The sequence below is a fragment of the Hibiscus syriacus genome, unplaced genomic scaffold, assembly GCF_006381635.1.
Source record: "Hibiscus syriacus cultivar Baekdansim isolate YM2019G1 unplaced genomic scaffold, ASM638163v2 tig00113124_pilon, whole genome shotgun sequence".
Taxonomy (NCBI): domain Eukaryota; kingdom Viridiplantae; phylum Streptophyta; class Magnoliopsida; order Malvales; family Malvaceae; genus Hibiscus; species Hibiscus syriacus.
In genome coordinates, this window is record NW_024063444.1 from 2,367,858 (window position 1) to 2,389,757 (window position 21,900).

At 31.4% G+C, this 21,900-nt stretch overlaps 1 protein-coding gene across 1 annotated transcript; it reads left to right on the plus strand.

Moving 5' to 3' along the window:
- Positions 1 to 10,636: 10,636 nt before the first annotated feature.
- Positions 10,637 to 19,004, plus strand: LOC120185755. The gene is made up of 2 exons (XM_039189887.1): positions 10,637 to 11,409; positions 18,656 to 19,004. The coding sequence occupies exons 1-2, from the start codon at positions 10,847 to 10,849 to the stop codon at positions 19,002 to 19,004; spliced, it is 912 nt and encodes a 303-aa protein (XP_039045818.1). The 5' UTR covers positions 10,637 to 10,846.
- The last annotated feature ends 2,896 nt before the right edge of the window (positions 19,005 to 21,900 follow it).

A 21,900-nucleotide genomic window follows, 5' to 3' on the forward strand; every position in this document is an offset into this window, starting at 1 on the left:
AGGAAATATTCCAAATTATAATGAATATTTACAATCACAATTGTAAATTAAGCACATAATTAGAACAATTTTCTATAATCATTGAAACAAAACTAGCAACTTAAGATCACATAAGAATCATATAAAGAAAGATTAAAATCTAACAAATAAACTCAAACAAAGATAAAAATAAATATATCTGATTGCATCGGTAAACGAACCACAAAAGTGATCAAACTATTGGAAGACTACAGAAAATCGTAAATTAGACTCAAGCAACGTGAAAAACTATCAACGAACGCATATCGGATATCTAAATCCAATCTGATAGTCTAAAGCATGAAAGATTAGCAAGATATTAGATGAGCATCATCTTGATCAATCATGACGATATTAAATCAACCCTTAGGAAAAAATAAATGGAAACAACTGAAAAACATGCCAAAAGAAAACGAGTAATAAATGCAGATGAAAACGTGTCATACATGCAGAATTATTGAAAAAAATAAATAAATAAATATACAATATTAGAAAAGGAAATGACAATAAAGAATATCGACAGTCAGTAACCAATATTAAAATTGGTATCACCGTCGACCAACAAATATAAAAAAGAAAAGAGATGAACGACACATCAATAAGAGAAAACTGAATTTTTTAACCTGATCATACATTTAATATAGTCTAAATCAGTCTAAATTTATAATAATGAGTTGCTAGCACTTTGCAAGATAGAGTGGTGGATGGAGATATTAATCTGAAAATTTATAATTATTATATATTTTAAATTTTTATGTATTTTTTATTTAAGATCTATTTTTTTCTTCTTGGATTTTATAAATTTATTTTTTCTTAAAATTTTATAAATTTTTTAAATTTTATAAGTTCATTCCTTATATAAATTCTTACATCCGTCCTTGATTATTAGAATTGAGTGAATAAAATATTTTTTTTAAAATAGATTTTTTAATAAAAGCTTAAATGACATAATTAATGCTTTATTTTTTTTATTGATCACATGATTTGCGATCATATATATTATATATACTTTGAAAAGAAACAGTGATATATGAGGTAAGAAATCAGAATCAAATAATTTTATTTGGATTAATGTGAATATCTTATCTTATCCTATTATTTTATTTTATTTGTTAATCAATCATATATTTTTCATTAAAATAACTGTGAAAACAGATACCGCACAGAAAAACCTTACAAACTACCTGCCAAAACAGTAGCAATACAAGACAGACTCAAACAATTGTGTATTTAAAATTTATATTAAGACCTAATTGGGTAGGTTTATTTATTTTTTTTTTGCTGCTATCCAGTTCTAAGGCTTCATCTTGACTAATCGGGATCGATCCGGGCCACGCACCTGATTTTGGTGGGTGAGTCTTCTAACGAGAATTTTCTACATATACAATGACTCAAACCGGAGACCTTGTTAAAAAGATATCAAGTTGCTTACCATTTGAATTAATATCCGTTAATTAATTGGGTAGGTTTATTAAGGAAAAAATAATTGGACCTCTATTTAATATAAAATTATCACATCATCAAAACTACACATATAAAAAAATTAAAAGCGTTAATTAATTTTATAAATTAACAAGGTATATTGCTAATTTCTACTTTACAATTTTATTCACCAACCCTCTCTATAATAGTTATTATTGTTCAAATTATTACTATTATTATTATTATTGTGGTTTAGCTCATGGCCTTAAATGGAGCATGCATGAAAAAGCTACCACAACAACCTGCCAAAACCAGGAGCAATATAATCTTGCCTATTTTTTAGAGTATCTATTAGCATCGTCTCTTTGTATGGATGGTGACATTTTCTGATCGTTGGAACCTTTGGATTATCTATACATATTGCTTGTTATTGTAAATGGTTGGACTTAATCGGATCATCAAATTTAGGTGATTACTGTGTTTAATGCTACAGAATTATTTTTTATTGATTTTCTTATGTATTAATCTTAAAGTTATAAATTAATTTATCAATTTACACTAAATGTTCGAGAAGGAAACTTAGAAGGAGATCATTCTGGTCTTGAATGGGAGAGCGTTTAAACTAGTTTGAATCCCAAGTTTTATGATAAAGCTTTCTTTTATATATTATTTTCTCGTAGTTTCGTATATATAAAGCTTGTTTAAACTGTTGGGGGGAATGGAATTTTATAAATTTTGAGATATATTTTTAATAGTAAATGTGGAGGTTAGAATCATGAAATTAGTTTTATATTTTATGAGACATTGACAACGATATATCATATGATCAAAATGATTAAATGATAAATAAGAAATTGATACTCAAAATAAACTATTTATGAATTAAACTAGTCACCTCGAGGAGCCCGAGCAATAATTCAACTCTCATAAGTGAGACATTACGATGAGGGAGTCTCCCACCAAAACGGTGAAAGTAGGAATGGTAACGGGACGGGTTCGGGGCGGTTTTTGCTCGCCCCGTCCCCGAACCCAAAATGAATCCTCATCCCCGACCCGATTTCCGTCGGGTTTTTTATCGGAGCATCCCGACGGGGATTTTTTTTGCCCTGTCCCCAAACCCGACCCGCAAATATTATATATATAATTAATATAAAAAATATAAAATATTATATATATAATTAATATAAAATATATAAAATATTATATGTATATATAATCGGGACGGTGATACCTAGCCCCGTCTCCGAACTCGACCCAAAAAAATCTCCGAAAAAATTCTCGATACCCGATCCGAACTTGACCGGGTTTCGGGTTTCCCTATCGGTTCGGGTCATTCTGCCATCCCTATGCGAAAGACTTGGGGTGAGGGTTTTACATTCATCCATTCGCCTTCTTTGTTGTGAATCTGCAATCCATCAACCTCATTTTGATACAATAGAGTCAACATATTCTTCGTCGGAGTAAGCGAATATGCCACTGGTTGGTTCGTCTTTTGGGGGCGCTTTATATTTGCTGAGCTTTAGCTTGTAATTCGTGTTGTCAATGAGCTCATCGGCGTACTTTTCAACACCAAAAATCTCCAAAATCAGCCTCCTGATTATCTTCTCTAACCTTGTTGACAGCTCGGTGAAAGAGACCAGAGTTTTACTGCCAATTGGACACCGATTAGTTAGTATATTTTAAGAGGTAAAAAAAGGGTAAGTGGAAAGAGTCATTATTTTGAACCTGAAGCTTATGTTTCCGTGAGGCCACAAGGTGGTAGTCAGGCCTTGTTCGATGTTTTCAGCGATCTGGGCTTCATCAATCATCAAGCTTTCGAGCAATTTCGATGGATTCGAAAAATAGCCTTGAAAGAGCTTGTCCATAACGTAGAGCCTTTTTGTTTCCAAAGGCAAGTGGAAGGCCTCTCCATGGCTGCAAATACCGCATCTCGAAGCTCCAGCACTTGGTCGAACGAAGCCTCGAAACAACCGTACTGCTCCAATCCTTCACGGACTCGGTGTTTCACTGAATCCCATTAGGGCTGCCTGGTTTCAGGTTTTGGTCTGAGAAATCTATAACCGGAAGCTTAACCGGTGTTCCTGGGTTCATCTTTTTGTTATGTATATAAACAGACGATGGAAGATTTTGAAAACGTTTTCCCGATTCATGTCTATGTACAAGGCTCGTATTATTTATACTAGGATGCCACCGTTCGGGATTTAATGTAATTATATTTTTATTATTTGATTTAAATTAGTCTATCAATAAATCTGACATCAATAATTAAACTTGTCATATATATTATAACATGCTCTAATGGGATAACCCATTATTATGTACAGAAGAGCATCCCAACTTAGTATTTAATAGAGCATCCCAATTTATATATATTAAACATGCTCTAATGGTTATCAAAACAATCCCACATGGTTAAGAAACATAGAAGAACATCCAAACTTAGATTGAATGTTAAATTACCTATATTATTTATAGAAGTAAGTTGGGATGATCTTCTATGTTTCTTAGCCATGTGAGATTGTTTTGTTCTCATATTTTTACTCTTTAAACTTTTGGGATGCTCTTCTATGTTTCTTAGCCATGTGGGATTGTTTTTAAAAAAAAAAAAATTAAACCAAATGACATCATTTGTTATGATTTTTTTAAGCCCCAATTTTATTTTTTTGATTATAGTTATATAATTATATTTATTATTTAATATGTTTTACCTTAAATATTATGTTGTAGTTGATTTGAATCATTTTGTTTCACTTGATTTTATGGTTTTTAATTTATATATATTATGACTTATGATGTTTTTATACCTTTTAATATTGTAAACTTAAAAAAAGTGTTACATATATATTAATATTGCTTTGAATATTATGTAAAATTAAAAAAAATATTATTTAATATAAAATCCGATTCAACCGCGATTGAACTCGGTTGAACCAGTTAACCAGTGAACCAGTATCTTCACCGGTTTAATGTCCGATCCGATTTTAAAAACATTGAATAAAAGAGATTCTTTTCAATTGGAAAACGGTAATGTATAAGATCACAAATAACAATCAAATAATTTTGTTTAAATTAATGTAACCTATATTATCCTATCATTGTCATTTTTTCTTAACTAGTAATATATTGGTTTTTATTAAAATAATTGTTAAACCCACAATCATAACCACTACAATAACCAGAGTTCATCTTAGCAAATGCAATAATACATATTCCTCAAAGAAAAACCTACCACAACCACCTTCCAAAACCAAGAGCAATATAATAAACAGTCCACCTTCTTAAGACGGATTTTCGGCCACTTATTTGGTGTTTGATTTCGTTGGTCGTCTGTCTCTCAAGAGTCAAGATACAACAACTAATGATATAGAATGATATAGAAAAACAATAATGAATAAATATTATTATAAAATTAAAGGGAATGAAGGAATAAGAGATAGAACGAGTTTATTTTTATATTGAGATTATTATCCTAAATAACAACAATGTGAGACAAAATCAATCTTGAGAAAATAAACCAAAAAGGTTAAACTTCTTAGAAGATAAGATAAAAATAAAAGGAAATAAAATACTCCTTTTATTTTGATTTATTTATCAGAATCAGTTATGGGTTTTCACTACACAATTTCCTTAAGACGGATTTTCGGCCACTCATTTGGTGCTTGATTTCGTTGGTCGTCTGTCTCTCAGGATACAACAACTAATGATCAGCTACAGTAGCACATCTGCGCATATCACGAATGGTCATTGCCTTCGAATATCACTGGAAAAACTAAGGTAGAGAAAACCTTTTCAAGATAAGAGAAGTTCTTGAAAAACTGAGTTGTGAGATATATTAAGATGTGAAAAACCTATTAGGTTTTTCACTATTTATAGGGGATTTTCAAGAGAAATTTAATCCAACCAAATATATTTTAATATTCAACATTAAAAAGATAACAATATCTTTTAATTTGAAATATTCAAAGGATAAAATCCTTTTACAATTCAAACTTAATTATGTATTATTTTAATTTGAAATATACAAAAGAATATAATTATCTTTTAATATTCAAAATTAAAAAGATAACAAATACATTTTTAAATTGACTTATTAAAAGAGTAATTATCGTTCTAATATTCAAATTGAAAATTATCTTTTAATTTGCAATAATCAAAAGGACTGTGAATTTAATATAAATATTACATCCAACAATTAAATTCATCATTTTTCCAATAATCCTCCACATGAATGAAATTGATGATTTATTCAAAAAACACTTCGGCACGATGTGATGATAGCCTATACAATTGATAGTTGCATAGGATAAGTAGATGTCCTCCTTTGAACCTTCCCTTGTGACAGTATATTTACTTTATTGGCTAAACAATATATGCAATGTCCTTTAATTGTTCTGTTATTTGTGTAAACGATGACATACTTCACACAACTACTCTTCTAACAAGAATTTAGTTCTCATGGGCATGTCTTTAAAGCCATGGACTTCTTTCTGGTTCTGCAAGAGTTTATAAGAACAATGCCCAATAGTCTCCTTGAAACGGCCTCACTTCACTCTCACATAGGTAACTTATGTTGCTTGGCTCACGGAAGCACACAATGGTCATTAAAAGCTTTTTGCTTAGCCTATACCACTTTGATCACTGTTTACATCATAGGAATGAACTTGGGATAAGAAACCCCCACAATAGTCGTACACGGGTTATGCAATTAGGTTGTCCCTTTGAACCTAGATCTTGGGATCTCCAGTTAACAAGGTAGGGTTTTCGTTCACATAACACTTTTAAATTTCATGGGCTTTAGTCATATTCCTTTAGATGTTTTCTCAACTTGATCTCTATTTAACCGTTAAGTTAGTGGATCCGTAATGTTATCCTTTGATCTTACAAAATCAACAGAGATAACTTAATTTGAGATCAGTTGTCTATGGTATTATGTCGATGACTTATATGTCTCGACTTACCATTATACTTGCTAGTTACAGTATAAATATACTTTGGGCACATGTTTAAGTCATTTAAGAATATCCTCCGAGAAATTCCAAAGCAACTCAGCTTATTCTCCAGACTTATCTAGAGCTTCAAACTCAGATTTCACTATGAATCTGGTTATAACCGTTTTCTTAAGGATTTTCATGACACTTTTTCTTTCCAATGTGAAACATATTCACTTGTGTCATTGATATTTTAAATATCAAATTTCAACTAGCACCGGTCTATCCTTATAAGATAGTAGGATAGTCAAAGAAAATACAATCCATCATTTAGGATTTATTTTCATTTATTTTGGTAATATGACAATTATCTTCTCAAGACACCCCCACATTTTCAAGTGTTTGTATGACATATGTTTTCATCATTTTCATAACTCATGTGGTGTCTTGTCCTTTTTCCTTTCCTAGGGACTTTATTTAAAAGGTAATTAGTTGACAAAACAACTTCTCTCCCCCACATGTTCTGTGCAACTCAGAATTTTTTAGCGTTGAGTTCATTGTTCAATTATTCCACTTTTCTACTTCATTTATTTTAGGAGAATATAGTGATATCATTTCATGAGTAATATCATGTTGTGCACACTTCTTACCATCTTAATCTGTTTATTAAGTTGGTTTTCAACTTCATGTTTATAGAAAATAATTTTTCTATAACTTCATTTTGTTCTTTTAGCAAATACACATAGCAATACTTTTGCTATCATCAATGGATGATAATAAAACATTTATTCTCCCTCGTCTATGCCATTATTATGAAGTTTAAGAACTTGACCACTAAAATTTCCTTAGTATCAGCATCTTTCGTTTTGTATCTATGGTCCAATATTATCCAAAATTCTTTTATCCACCTTATTGATACTACACACCTTATAGTGTATCCGATAATACATTCAGGATGTATTTCCAAACTTTAGTGAATCCAATAACAACATTTACCTCATCCTCTCTAATAATAGAAGGATCATCTCACATTTGGTCAAATTCACCATGACCAAATAAAATAACATCTATATGTTACCACATCTTGAAATTATATTTATATAATTTTACAAGTTTCTCATTGTGGCTCACAATCACGATTTCATTTAACATACAAAACTAGAATTAATAATAATTTCAACAAGAAACCAAAATTAAATTTTGATTTATTCTATCAACAGAATTTAGTCATGAATTAAATTTTTGAAACAAATCAATAACATGGTTTCTATTTTCCAACGGTTTCTATAGAAATTAAATAATTTTGTTACACGACATAATTAAAATCACAATTGATTTCAAACATGAAATTAAAGATTCCAATAAACAGAAAATTAATTCTTGTTTATTTCCGATTTTGTTATCGAACAAAATCAAATATTCTGAAGAAAAAAAAATCAGTAACCAAAGTTACTTCCACGAAAATTTATGTCATACAGATTTGTCCACTTTGAGATTTTAGCAAACCCGTTAAGACGATAGGATAAATCTTGAAACAAAAATTATTTTCTATCTCGTTTTCCCATGATATCTGAGTCATTTTAGATTTACAGAAACGTAGAAGAAAGAGTTCCGAATCATTTCAGATTAAAGGGAAATATTCAAATTTTACCTACATGATTGACTTCATCGTTGTCAATCAAAACTTGAATTATTGATCATTAACTTCACCATTATTAATCAAAGCCCAAACCATCAAGATTCAAGGTGTGCCCCACAAAGTGTGTAAGTACATAAATCTTGCAAAGATATTGGAATCCAATTATTTGAATCCCTACACAAAAATTAATGGAGTCATGTCTCACATTAAAATTAACTTCAAAAATATTCCTCAAAGAATTTAAAATCATAAATTCAAAAATTGAAGGAAACTTATATTTGGCGTAAAATCCTCTTGATTTTCGTCCAATATTTTTTTTGCTGAATTTTTGACACTTCCTTTGTATACAACAAGGATTAAACTCACAAATTTTATGTCATCTCGGAAAAATAATAATACCAAATATATCTTAAGATTGTTAGAAAAAATCGCGCACATTAATCCGAGAATGATATAAAAAATAATAATGAATAAATATCATTATAAAATTAAAGTGAATGAAGGGATAAGAGATAGAACGAGTTTACTCTTATCTTGATATTGTTATCCGAAATAACAACTTGAGATAAAATCAATCTTGAGAAAATAAACAAAAAAGGTTAAACTTCTTCGAACATAAGATAAAAATAAATGGAAATAAAATACTCCTTTTATTTTGATCTATCGATCGAAATCAGTTGAGGCATGTCACTACATAATTTCTTTAAGACATATTTTCTACCACTCCTTTAGTACTCAAGTTCGTTGGTCGTCTGCACAGATCACGGGTGATCCTTGCCTTCGACTATCACCGAAAAAAACTAAAGAAGACAACTTTTTCAAGATAAAGAGAAGTTCTTGAAAAACTGAGTTATGAGATATCTTGAGATATGAAAAACCTAACATGTTTGCTCACTATTTATAGGAAATTTTCAAGAGATATTTAATTCAACCAAATATCTTTTAATGTTCAACATTAAATAGATAACAATATCTTTTAATTTAAAATATTCAAAAGATAAAAGTTTTTATACCATTCAAACTTAAATATGCATTACTTTAATTTGAAATATACGAAAGTATATAATTATATTTTAATATTTAAAATTAAAAAGATAACAAATATTAAAAGAGTAATTATCCTACTAATATTTAAATTAAAAATTATATTTTAATTTGCAATAGTCAAACATACTATGAACTTGATATAAATATTAAATTCATCAATTAAATTCATCTTTTTTTCAACAGAATTACTATTTGATTATGTAAAAGAAATTAACTTCTAATTATATTTTTTCTTAAAAATAATTTTTATTATTTTAAAAATTATAAAATTTATTATTAGATTAATCCGAACCAGAATCAAACCGGGATTATAAATAAGTTAACCAGATTGTCATTTTTTCTCATCAGACTCGTAGAATGATCACAAGTATTCAACCCAAAATTTCACAGCGGTTCACTCTTGTATTGGACCATAGGTGTGTTAAAACTGGGGTCCAATCTAGAGAAACTAATTTTCGTCATCCACTTAAATTTCTCTCATTTCCGTTTTGTCTCGTAAACCCCAAATCACTTAACTTTAATAATTTGATTTATGTTTTAAAAACTTTTTATGAATTAGCTTGGAAGTTCAAAAAAATAAAAAAAAAATTATAAAAAATATGAAAAATTAAGATATAAAAACATATTCCAAATTATAAAATAAAATAATTTTAATTTTTATAAATTCAAACTAAAACCGATTTCAAAATTAAATTTTTAAATTAGTTCTAATTACTCAAAAAATCTACTCAAATAACGTAAAATTAAAAAAAAAGTTAAACCTATCAAATCAAAGTAAATTTCAGCCACACCTAACACAACTTTAGGTAAAATACACAAATGATCTAAACTATAAAACATTATTTTGTTAAATTATTTGATAATTAAAAATTATAAAATAATCACAACCATATAATATTATTTTATTATATATGAATAGTTACAAAATAATCACTTAATAGTTTATATATTTCAAACTTATTTTTTTTCTTAAAAAGTTAATGAACTTTTAAGTTAAACATTAATATGTTATTATGATATGACAAAAAAAATCAAATTATAAGACATTATTTTGTTAAATCAATAGATTATGTCTAACATAGATAATACTTTAATTTTCAATAAAAAAGATTAGTTTAAAATGTATAAATAGTCAAATGAGTATTTTATAAAATTTTAATAATCAGAGATTTTATAAATTAATATATTATAGTCAAATGATCATTTTATAAATTTTAATAATTAAATTTTTACACAGTTTTGACTTGAACTAATTATTATGTACTCAGAATTATATTGTTTAATTGTAATTTACAGTGGGGAAAAAGAAAACAACATTTGGATTCACGGCTTCACTGCGAGCATACTGGATGGTGACTGTACTGTACACTAAACTTGCTCTTCAGTAAACAAGTAACAATGCACCGCTTGTTGATACAATCTGGAAAAGATCTCCCAATAAATATGGAAAATCTAATAAAGCGACCTCACTTAAAAAAGAAACACCTATGCGATGCCAGCACGTGCTTACGGATTTTTGAGACACGTAGTCATGGCCACTCAATAAGTCAAGCGTCGTCAATTTTCCATATGCCAAGGCACGAGGTCACGACACGTGTCCCTTTGATCTTGGCCACGCGTCTGCCGCTATGATTGTTACTTCATTTTTCTCCGGTAAACCATCCTTAGGTGAAAAAAATAAGTAAAAAAATTATGAATAATAAAATAAAAACACAAAGAAAATTCAAGATAAAACGAATAGAAAGTTATTGTTAGGGCTTCTTCCTCTTTTCCCCCCTTAGAAAACCGAGAAATGGAGGGTGGAGATCACTGGAGAATGCTAAACTGCTCATGGGGTGCACACGATAACACGATAACCAACCGTGTAATGCTCAGATTCCGTCCGATCGCGCCTAAGCCGATGACCGGAGATTCAGATCCCGGTGGTTCTAAATTTAGTAGCAATAACTCGGTCCTTACTAGCAGGAGACCGAAGAGAAAGTACGTTAGGGTTTGTGAGAGAAATAATAGGAAGAAACGAACCTTGGATGAAGCTAAAGAAGATAAAGATGAAAACAAGGGTTTTGTTACCCTACAGTTGATGCCAGAGAAAGCAGACCTAAGGGAATCACTATTTGTTGAAAGATCATGGGGTGTTAGCAAAGATGATCCCGATCGAGCTTTTGGTCTTGATAATTATCGTTTTAAAGATCCACCATCGTTGTGCTTGACGTTGAAGAAAATGATTTCCGCAGGTCACGCGGGGTTCTCCTTGTCCGATCCGGGGCGGACGAGGAGGAGGATGAAGTTGGTTGAGTCGTCGTTGATGGTGGAGAGTGTGATGGAAACTTGCATTGACGACGGTGGGATGGAGAAATGTACGGACGCGGATAAAATGAAGAATCTCGAGGAGGACACATGTCCGGGGTTTATATCGGCTGGGTTGAACCGGGTTTTGTGGGTGAACCAAGCTTACGAAAACATGGTAGGCTTGGGGGACGACGGGGAGGGGGAAGAACGGCCGGAAATCGCCGTGGAGTTACTTACGAAAGACGGATTGGTCGTTCCCAGCGGCGCATTCTCGTGCCGCACACGACTGCGGTTCGTGGATGGAAAGGGTAAGAATTGCTGGAAAATGGTTCCCTGCGACGTTTGGAGGCTGAGCTCCGGTGGATTGGCATGGCGGCTGGATTCTAAGGCCGCTCTCAGTTTGGGACTCTAGAGATTAAAGCAAATCCACATCCACGATTCTGAAGGTAAATTTAAAGTTCCCAGTCTGCCTCGAAACAATGGACGAATTGTATGACAATATAGTTTGGGTATATAAATATAGAGATAGTTATATGAAACTTGATAGATAACCATTAGACTTGTAAGCTTCAATAAGCAATGATGAATTTTCAAAGGCGTGGCTCAATAATTGATATACACGCAACATTGATTAAAAAAAAGTTTTCACATTTATAGATGAAAAACATATGATATTTAGGTTTAGGGACTAGGGTCATGTTTATGTGCAATACAAGTATGCACTGAAAGGATCTTTCAAAGTATAATAATAGAAAGGTTTAGTATTTTATGCATCCATAGTACATTATTAATAAATTCTATTTATTATAAGATTTTAAAATTAAATTTATCTCTGAAATATAATCATATGATTTATTAAATGTGTATAAAATTATATATTATATAACTTTTATTCTTTTAAACTTTCTTTTTACTTCTACCAAACAAAATGTAAGAGATAAAAGGGAAATGTATCACACCTTATGTATATTGAGATTTTCTATGACTCATAAGTAGGTGAAAGTATTGATATAATAATAATAATAACAATAAAATAATTAAAGAAATCTAACAAGTTTCCACATTATTATTTATGGAGTAGTATTTACATTAGATATGAGTGTATCATTGTATTAAGGTATTTTTACTCAAAAAAACCCAAATATTATAATATTACATGCTAGGCTCACTTTTTCTTAAATTTTATCAATCTAATACCCTTTCTAATAATACAAGTCTCATGAAACATCCTTTCTAAGGAAAATGTTAGCATGACATCATGTGAGTAGACGCGTTTCAAAGAACGCACCTTTAAGAGTTTTTTTGTCAAATCAGATTCCTTGGAAAGTATTTTAAAAAATATGCTTTAAAAAATAAAACTATAAATATTGACAACGTAATTTAATAAATATTAGTTCCATGAGTCAAATAACTTAATGGTGTTAGTTTATATAAGTATATTGTAATGTTTAAGTTATGTTTCTTGACAATGTCGGATAAAAGTTAAAAAGTAAATTTCTTAATTTTTTTTATCTCTATATCTAATGAATCCACTGATTCAGTATTATTAAATTACATTAGGTTAATATTTATTATTAAGATTTATTAATTAAGATTAGATATTTTTTATATGTTAATATATTTAAATATTTATTTTTTAATTATGAGTTCAATTTTTTTTTTGAATCTAATATAAAAATATAAAATTAAACATGCATGATCATGACACCATTAAACTCTTATAAATGGTTGATTTCTTTGTTGCCATTCTTATTCATAAAACTTTATTTTGAGATATTATATTGTTTATGAACTTCTTACAAATGGCTGATTTATGTGTTGCTTGTTTATACCTAAGCGTTTTTGCAACCTTTTGAAGCCTCTTGCTAAAATTGCTCTATTTTGGTATATAGCAACAACTTATATATATTGCAAGTATGATTTAGTATGTCGAACTCATTCGCCATATATGGCTTTTAAATGTTACCATATTGCAAAAGAATTATGGTTATCCAAATAACCAAACAATTGTTATCCATCATGTATAACATTTGAAACGAATGAGTAGGCATGTATACCTCTAGTGAAAGCAAAATAGTTTTGAATCAGAATTTGTTAGTTTCTCGCCTTATCAAAAGCGTCATGCAACTTGCTTCAAATATGAGAAGCGTATGTTAGTAAGGTATGATTTAGTTTGTATTTCATTATAGGCTAGAATCTTACATAATGGATATATTGTTCGCATCTGCATCGCCTAGTCCTTAGCAAGTAAAATTTCCAAGGATGCGAGATTATGTATTTGTGTTTTGTGTTTGGATTAAAAACTTGTAATTTCCTCTCATGCAACATGAAGTTCACTTGTATGGAAGTTGAATCGGTTGATTGTCATTATTTTCTATCAACTATTATATTCTTGTCTACAAATTATGATGTTTACTTCTACAGGTACAGGTTGAGCTATAACCATAGTAAGTTTGAACTCATAATTAAAAAATAAGTATATAAATATATTAACATATAAAAATATATATAATCTTAACGATAAATATTAACTTTGTAATTTAATAATAGTGTATAAGTGAAATCATTAGATATATAGATAAAAAAATTAAAGAATATTTTTTTTTGTTTTTATCTCACATTATGAAGAAACATAACTTAAACACCCTAATATGTCTATATAAACTAATATCGTAAAGCTCTTCAATTTATGAAATTAATATGTATTAAATAACACTATTAATTCCTATAATTTTATTTTTAAATTTTAAGGTATTTTTTTAATATTTTTAAGAAATCTATGTGGTAAATAAATTTTAGAATGTGTCTATCTTAAAATGCGTTTTAGCATATGATAAAATATAGAAGAAAAAAAGATGTTTAACATGTAATATTATAATATTTAGGTGATTTTTTGGGGTAAAAACGTCTTGAATTAATAATAGGGTAAAGTATAATAATGATCATTGAACTTTTGTAAAGTTTTTTTTAGGTCTCCTAACTTTTAAAACTTACAATACAGTCCCTTAACATTTAGTCCGTTTGTAATATGGTCCCCAACCGTTACACTGTCGTTAGTACGTTTGTATTATGTTCACTAAACTTTTCAAGAACTTGTATTTAGGTCTCCCAACTTTTAAAACTTATAAAACATTCCTCAATTTCATTCTAAACCTTAAATTCCTTTTTGATCTCGGATTTCCTTTTTTTTTCTTAACGTAACTTTTCAGTCGGGGATAAATGGAAAATTCTAATATAATTTTGAATTATGTGGAGGTGTTAACTTGAATAAGGGTCTATTGAGAAAAGACCTTACCAAGGGACAATCGGGAACATCAACGATTCAAAGTGTAATGTTAGATACATGTTATCTTAGGTGAAGCATAGATGTTTGATGAAATGCTTATGAGAAAAAAAATGAGGTTAGAAATACAGAGTTGACAAATACTACTAAGATGAACTAAGTATCATTGTTGAAAGTCACCAATAAAGTTGTAATTATTTTGTATAAATGACATATAATAATTTTTTCGTTTAATACTTGTGATTAAATATTTTCCAACAGATGATCAAATATAATGAAATCCCAAACAGTGCATTCACCTTTCAGTCTCTTTTGCAACTCGAAAGGCATCATGACAGGGTCAAGTAGTTACTCCAAATATATTACCTTATAATGGTGTATTTCGAGTTGTGTGCATGCATAATTGTCTTATAAAGCTATAATTCAATACAATTTAGCTGTAAAGTTTTCAAAACATGTAAAAAATCAAATTCGTTCACGATATATCAGTCCCATAATTAACATGAACTTATTAAAAAGAATACGAGCTCACAGGACGCCGAAAACCACAGGTCGGATCAATACAATTTCCAATAAACTAGTACCAACAGTCTCTCGGATTGAGCCTGGCGATTTTACTATGTCGATACTCACAACCAATTCTATGATTTAAAGAAAAATCAAACATGAAGATAAAAAAAATTAGCCTTATATTCTGATGGACTGAATATCTTTCATAAGGAGTACTAAAAGTTTTGATTAAGAAGAAATAAATAAAATTAGATGGTTTTGGTTCAAAACTAACACTGAATATCCATATCATTGACATGCAGTTTTAGAAACTTAAAAATTTCAACAAAAAACACACAATGCGAGCTGAAAATGAGAAAGTGCGAAAGAGGAAAAACTTACTTCTGGATAGTCCAAAAGAGAAAATAAATACATTCTTATAAGTGAGGGGGAGACTAAGAAATAAACACAATCAATGTTGCATTCCAACAATTCTTCTTTTAATTTTTTAAATAAAAAATAAAAGACAGAGCACTGCTTGAGTTTACAATTTTACATGGCTGAAGATTGAAGAACAAAAACCAAACGAAAGTGCATGTGAGCGAAAGAGACTGATAGGTGAATGTGTTGTTTGGGATTTCATTATATTTGATCATCTGTTGGAAAATATTTAACCACAAGGATTAAACGAAGAAATTATTATATGTCATTTATACAAAATAATTTCATCTTTGTTGGTGACTTTCAACAATGATACTTAGTTCATCTTAGTAGTATATGTCAGCTCTACATTTCTAACCCCATTTTTTCTCACAAGCATTTCATCGAACATCTATACTTCACCTGAAATGACTTGTATCTAAAATTACACCTTGAATCGTTTATGGTCATGATAGTCCCTTGGTTGGATCCTCTCAATGGACCCTTATTCAACACCTCCACATAATTCAAAGTTATATTAGAATTTCACATGCATCCCCGACTGAAAAGTTACGCTAGAAATGAGAAGAGATAAGCGAAAAAGAAAATTCGAGATCGAAAAAGTATTTGGGTTGGAGGACCTAAGTGTAAGTGTCTGAAAAATTCAGTGATCATATTGCAAACATACTAACGGAAGTGTAACGATCGGGGGTCATATTACAAACGAATTAAATGTTTAGGAACTGTATTATAAATTTTAAAAATTAAAAAACCTAAATAAAATATTTAAAAAAATTCAGTTATCATTACTATATTGTACCCTTAATAATATTATAAGTGAGATGACATTGATTTGGTTGAAGAAATAATTTAAATGTTAAAATGTTTTTAAAATATTAAATGGAATATCTGGTCTTTTAGTTTTACTTTTTGACACGTTGCTCTGCTCCCTTCTACCTTTTAAAAAAAAATAGAAACTAGCATTTACTATAAAAATAATTTAATTTGACAAACATCTGATTAAAATCATATGGGGTATTATCTATTCAATCTGAAAGAAATAAACACGCGGGAGAAGCAGGAAAAGTATCGATCCCATCAATTGAAGCCTGATGTTTCATTACGTGTCTCAGCCACTCATAGATCCGCAATTCCACGTCCTTATCAAATCTCGCCACGCGTCCCAATTGACTGTCATTTCATCAATCAAATCGTTCCACGCGCTCATTTTAAACGTACGCAGGTCACTCAAATAGTCCGCAACTAAACAATGTCAATTAAAGTTAATTCGGACATATAATCATTTTCAAAGAACCCAATCTCAAAGCTTGGTTAGCCATTGGCTAACGCAATTAGGTGTAGTGCAACGTGGAGGAATGAACGGGCGAGTAGTTGAAGAATAATGTCAAAAGGTGAGTAAAATTAAAAGGCTAGAGAAGGAAGACCACGTATGCACTTTCTCGAACCTCCCCCTTTAAAGATTCTTTTTTGCAATTCAACATCCGCTACCGAGACACTACCCACGTGTCCATCATCTTTATCCAGTGCTGGACACACAGCCTTCTCTGATTGGCCGTAGTCGTGGGCCCATCTCCATCACATGCCATCTTAATTCAATTAAAATTAAACTGTGGTAATTCATATGATAGAATATAAAGTAAAGCTTACCATTAAAATATACACACCACTTTAAGTAACTATTTTTTTTGTTACGGGTAAAATCTAGTCTCTATAAATTATTTTTACTTTAAAACTAGAGCTATATTTTTTATTTTATAGTTACTTTTATTATTTTAATATTTTTATTAACTAAGCTGATTTTATGTATTATAATGTATATATAGTTGCGAATTTGATAATTCTTTTATGGTTTACTTATTTTATTTTTATATTATATGCTAAGACATAATGTGTTGAATATTAGCTTTTCTTGAAGTTTAAAAAATATATTACGATTGAGAGGATAGAATATTATATACTTGAAAATAATTTTATATATTATATTTATTCTTGTCTAATATATTATATAATCATATTAATCAACATCTAACTTATAGTATAAGTTTTTTGTGGTATAATTTCGTGAAAATATTATACTTCTATCTAAGTAAAGAAGTGCTTCATTATATCAGTTTTATATTTCATGCACAGATATATTCATCTATTCATATTTGATGTATTCATTATTTATAAATAATAAAATATGGTATAAATTTTAAAATATATTAATAATATATAAATGATATATTTACATATTTTCAATATATATATATTTACACAATAGTTACTAATCTTAATTGTTATAAAAAATACATTTAAAAATTTAGTAGATATATGATAAAAAATCTCCACTGTTCATAAGTTACCCTAAACACGTGTTGCTCTCTCTAATAATTTGCAGCTATGATTATGTTTCTGATAAGAAAGAAAAAACCTAAAAAATAAAACTGAAATTTAAAGAGAGAAAATGATTAGAGGTTTTGAAGAGAAAAGCAGAGAAAACTGAAAGTGGATTTGTGTTTTTCCCCCCGGCGGCGAAAAGATGAATAACAGTGGTGAGAAATGGAGCTTTGTAAGCTATAGATGGGGTTTGCAAAACAAAGCTGTGAACATCAATCCGATAGCGCTAAGATTCCGGCCAATCGCTCCGAAACCGGTTACCGGAGAGTCTGATTCCCGCGGGGGTCAGTTTGGTAACAAAAACTTGTTGCTTTGTAAGCCTAGAGCTAAAAGAAAGTACGTTACGGTTCGAAAGAATAATATCAAGAGAAATAAAAGATCATCATCATCACCACCACCAATACCACTAGATCATGATCATCGACGAACTTCAAATAAAACTGAAAAGATTGTCACGTTGCAGTTATTGCCAGAGAAAACTGAAGCGAAGGGTGTAATTAACGATGAAAGCAGTGCATTTTTGGAGGAAAATAATCAAGATCTGCCTTGTTTGTTTAACTCCAACTTGAAAAGCCGGTCGGAGGAATCTGATCGTACGGACTTGGTGAGTCAAACGGAAAGGGAAACGGTGGTTGAGTCGTGGGTTACGGTTGAGTGCGTGACGGATACTTGCATGGTAGGGAGAGAGCTCGGGAATACGGACGTGGAGAAGATGAAGAATCTGGAGGAGGACACGTGTCCAGGGTTTATATCCGACGGTTTCAACAGGGTTCAGTGGGTTAACCGGGCGTATGAGAGGATGTTGACGGTGGGGAAAGGGCCTAAGGAGTGGTTGCCGCCGGTGTCGCCGCCAGAGATAAAGGTTTGGCTTGTGATTAAAAAAGATTTACCTAATTTTTGCACTGCATTTTCATGCAAGGTAAGGTTGCAGTTCACGTGGCTGAACAAGAGTTCCACGATAATGCTTCCGTGTGATGTATGGAAAATGGACGGCCCTAGCGGCGGTCACGGTGGTTTTGCATGGCGGCTCGACATCGAGGCTGCCCTCAGTCTTGGCCTTTCAAGGTAAATGAAATATCTAAGCAATAAAAAAAATAGAATAATAAGTTATTTTGGACCATTTTTTTACTGGATTGTGGATGGTTATACATAAATGAATACAAATATATATATATATATATATATATATATATATATAAAAGAAGGAAAAATAAATGTACGATATAAAATGCAATTGGCATTGTGTTTACGGAACTCGAAAAGAAAATATAAATATCACTTTAAATTATTTAAAACAAAAGAATAATTTGTTAATTATATATACTTTAAAATGGTAAAATCAACGATATAATGCGTTGAATTTTTTTTTTTTCACGAGATAGTTCTCTCGTCAGATTAATTGCTCAGATAGGGTGATATCTACAGTCCCTAGGGTAGGTCGCCATGCACGCCCCAACACGCTGGGCATCCGAGGCCATCCGAACGAGCTATGCGAGGGCATCCGAGGGCAACCGAGCGAAGGTAGGTCGCCATGTACTCCGGGCGACCTACCCTCGCTCGGATGTCCTCGGATTCCCTCGCATAGCTCGCTCGGATGCCCTCACATAGCTCGTTCGGATGGCCTCGGATGCTCTCGGATGGCATCGGATGCTTTCGGATGGCCTCGGTCGGATGGCCTCGGATGCCCAGCGTGTTGGGACGTGCATGGCGACCTACAACAACGTTTCACGCTGGACATTCCAATACAAATGCTAGACTTCATAATTAATCTTTTTTCTCTAAATTCAATAATAAATTTCTATATATACACACAACTCTGTTAATCTTAAAAATTAAACAGAGAAACAAAGATGCCTAAAGATATATTATAAATAAATGTAAATAAAATACAATAATAGACTAAAAATGTTTTAAAATTTGAATCTGAAAACACCACACTATTTGATTGCATGGCGACCTACCTTTGCAAAACACCCCACAGGTCGCTCGGATGCCATGGCGACCTCCAAGGTCGTCCGGATGCCATGGCGACCTCCAAGGTCGCCCGGATGCCATGGCGACTAGGGTTGCACATAATTCGGATTTCAATCCGATCCGGATCGGTTTTTATCCGATCCGGTTTTTTCCCATAGAAAAAAAACCGGTTTATAAAATAACCGGTTCGGTTTCTAACCGGTTTGGAGGGCCGGATATCCTAACCGGTGTAACCGGTTTCGGTTTTAAAAAAACCGGTTTTTTTAAAAAACCGGTTATAAAAAAACCGATTTTAATATTCCAGATTGCTCATAGGGAACCGATTCCCCCCAAGGGGGTACCGATTCCTCACTGAATGGTTTGGCTCCGAGATTTCCAGAATGCTCGGAGGGAACCGATTCCCCCATAGGGGTACCGATTCCCCCCTATTCAACGGTCGAAATATTTGAATTTTACACTTAGGGAACCGATTCCCTATGAGAGGGTACCGATTCCCCCACGCTCTAAGCATTTTTATTAAATGTTCACACTTAAACGGCTATATTATCTTCATTAATTATCACTAACGTTCAGAAGTGATTCAAGGTGTATTTAAGCAAGCTTAGAAGTCATTGATCAAAGACAAGAAACATCAAGCAACTAGAATCAAGAGAGAATCAAAGAGAAAGCATCAAACCTCAAGTTCAATAAATTCAAATACTTAATTGAAATACTTAATTAACTCAACATAATTGAAATACTTAAATACTTCCAAGTTTGATAAATTCAAATACTTAAAAACTTCCAAGTTCGATAAATTCAAATACTTAAAAACTTCAAGTTCGATAATTAAAACAAAGTTTACGATAATTGAAATAAAGTTATAAAATAAACTACATTGCCATCTCTTCTTCATCATCTTCGCCTTCTTCGTTTGGAGGGGATATTCCAAGTTCGACTTCTTCAATGTGTAAGTTTGCTTCCAAATCGGCATCAATTGCATCTTCTAGGGTGGTGATATGTTGCTTACGAGCCGCTCCATCCAAATAATCCTTTAAACAAATGCATACTTCCACCGACTCGGGACTTAGTCTTGATCTCCGTTGCGATATAACCCTGCCACTAACAGAAAAAGCGGATTCCGAAGCTACCGTAGAAGCTTGGATGGTTAGTAAATCACGGGCCATGGCGGCTAGAATCGGAAATTGTGATTCCTTTTCTTTCCACCAAGCCAAAATATCCAAACTTTCAAACTCTTCAAATGTCATTTTTGATAGAAAATCGCATGACATATAATTTCCCAACTCGCTACTTGGGGTGGTAGTACGTGATCGTTTGGATTGGGAATTTACAAGAGTGTTAAAAAGATTCAAATTTATGTTACTTGGACGTCTACTAGATGATTCCGCATTCATTCTCATTTGATCGTGTATTACACTACTTGATCCGTATTTATTTAAATAAATTGCAAACATGTCTCGAAAACATTTGTTAAAATAATTTATTTGGTTTTGGACAAAGTTGGGTTCATCATCGGTTAGATTAAAAGCAAATGCAATTTGTTCAATTAGTGTTTCAACCCCACCAACATTTAACGTTGGGTTTAAAGCGGCGGCACAAGTAAAAATAGGGGGAATCTCCTTAAAATATTTTAAAAGTTTTTCCTTCATTGCAAAGCCAATTTCTTGAAAAACTTCGGTTTCAAATTCAAAGTCATTTAGTCGGGTAGCCAACAAAAATATTTGATTAAGAACCAACGGGCTAGTAGGGTAATAAACACCGGATAAAAAAGTTGTTGCATTTTTAAAAACCTCAAGCAAATCGGTTATTTTGGCTATAGTTTCCCAACTCGAATCCGGATAAATGTCTGGGACATGACCCCTCTCGAAAAGCCGATCGTGAAATGTTTGCAATGTTTCCCTTTGCCTTAAGGCAGTATGCATCATCATCCAAGTTGAGTTCCAACGAGTTGGACAATCCAAATTAGGACCCAAAGCTTTTTTATTAACAGA

Excerpts from the sequence above, each read along its gene's own strand:
- LOC120185755 (XM_039189887.1), top strand. The coding sequence starts at position 10,847 with ATGGAGGGTGGAGATCACTGGAGAATGCTAAACTGCTCATGGGGTGCA. Across the intron at positions 11,410-18,655 it reads GACGACGGTGGGATGGAGAA|TCTGGAGGAGGACACGTGTC; the intron begins ATGTACGGACGC and ends GAAGATGAAGAA.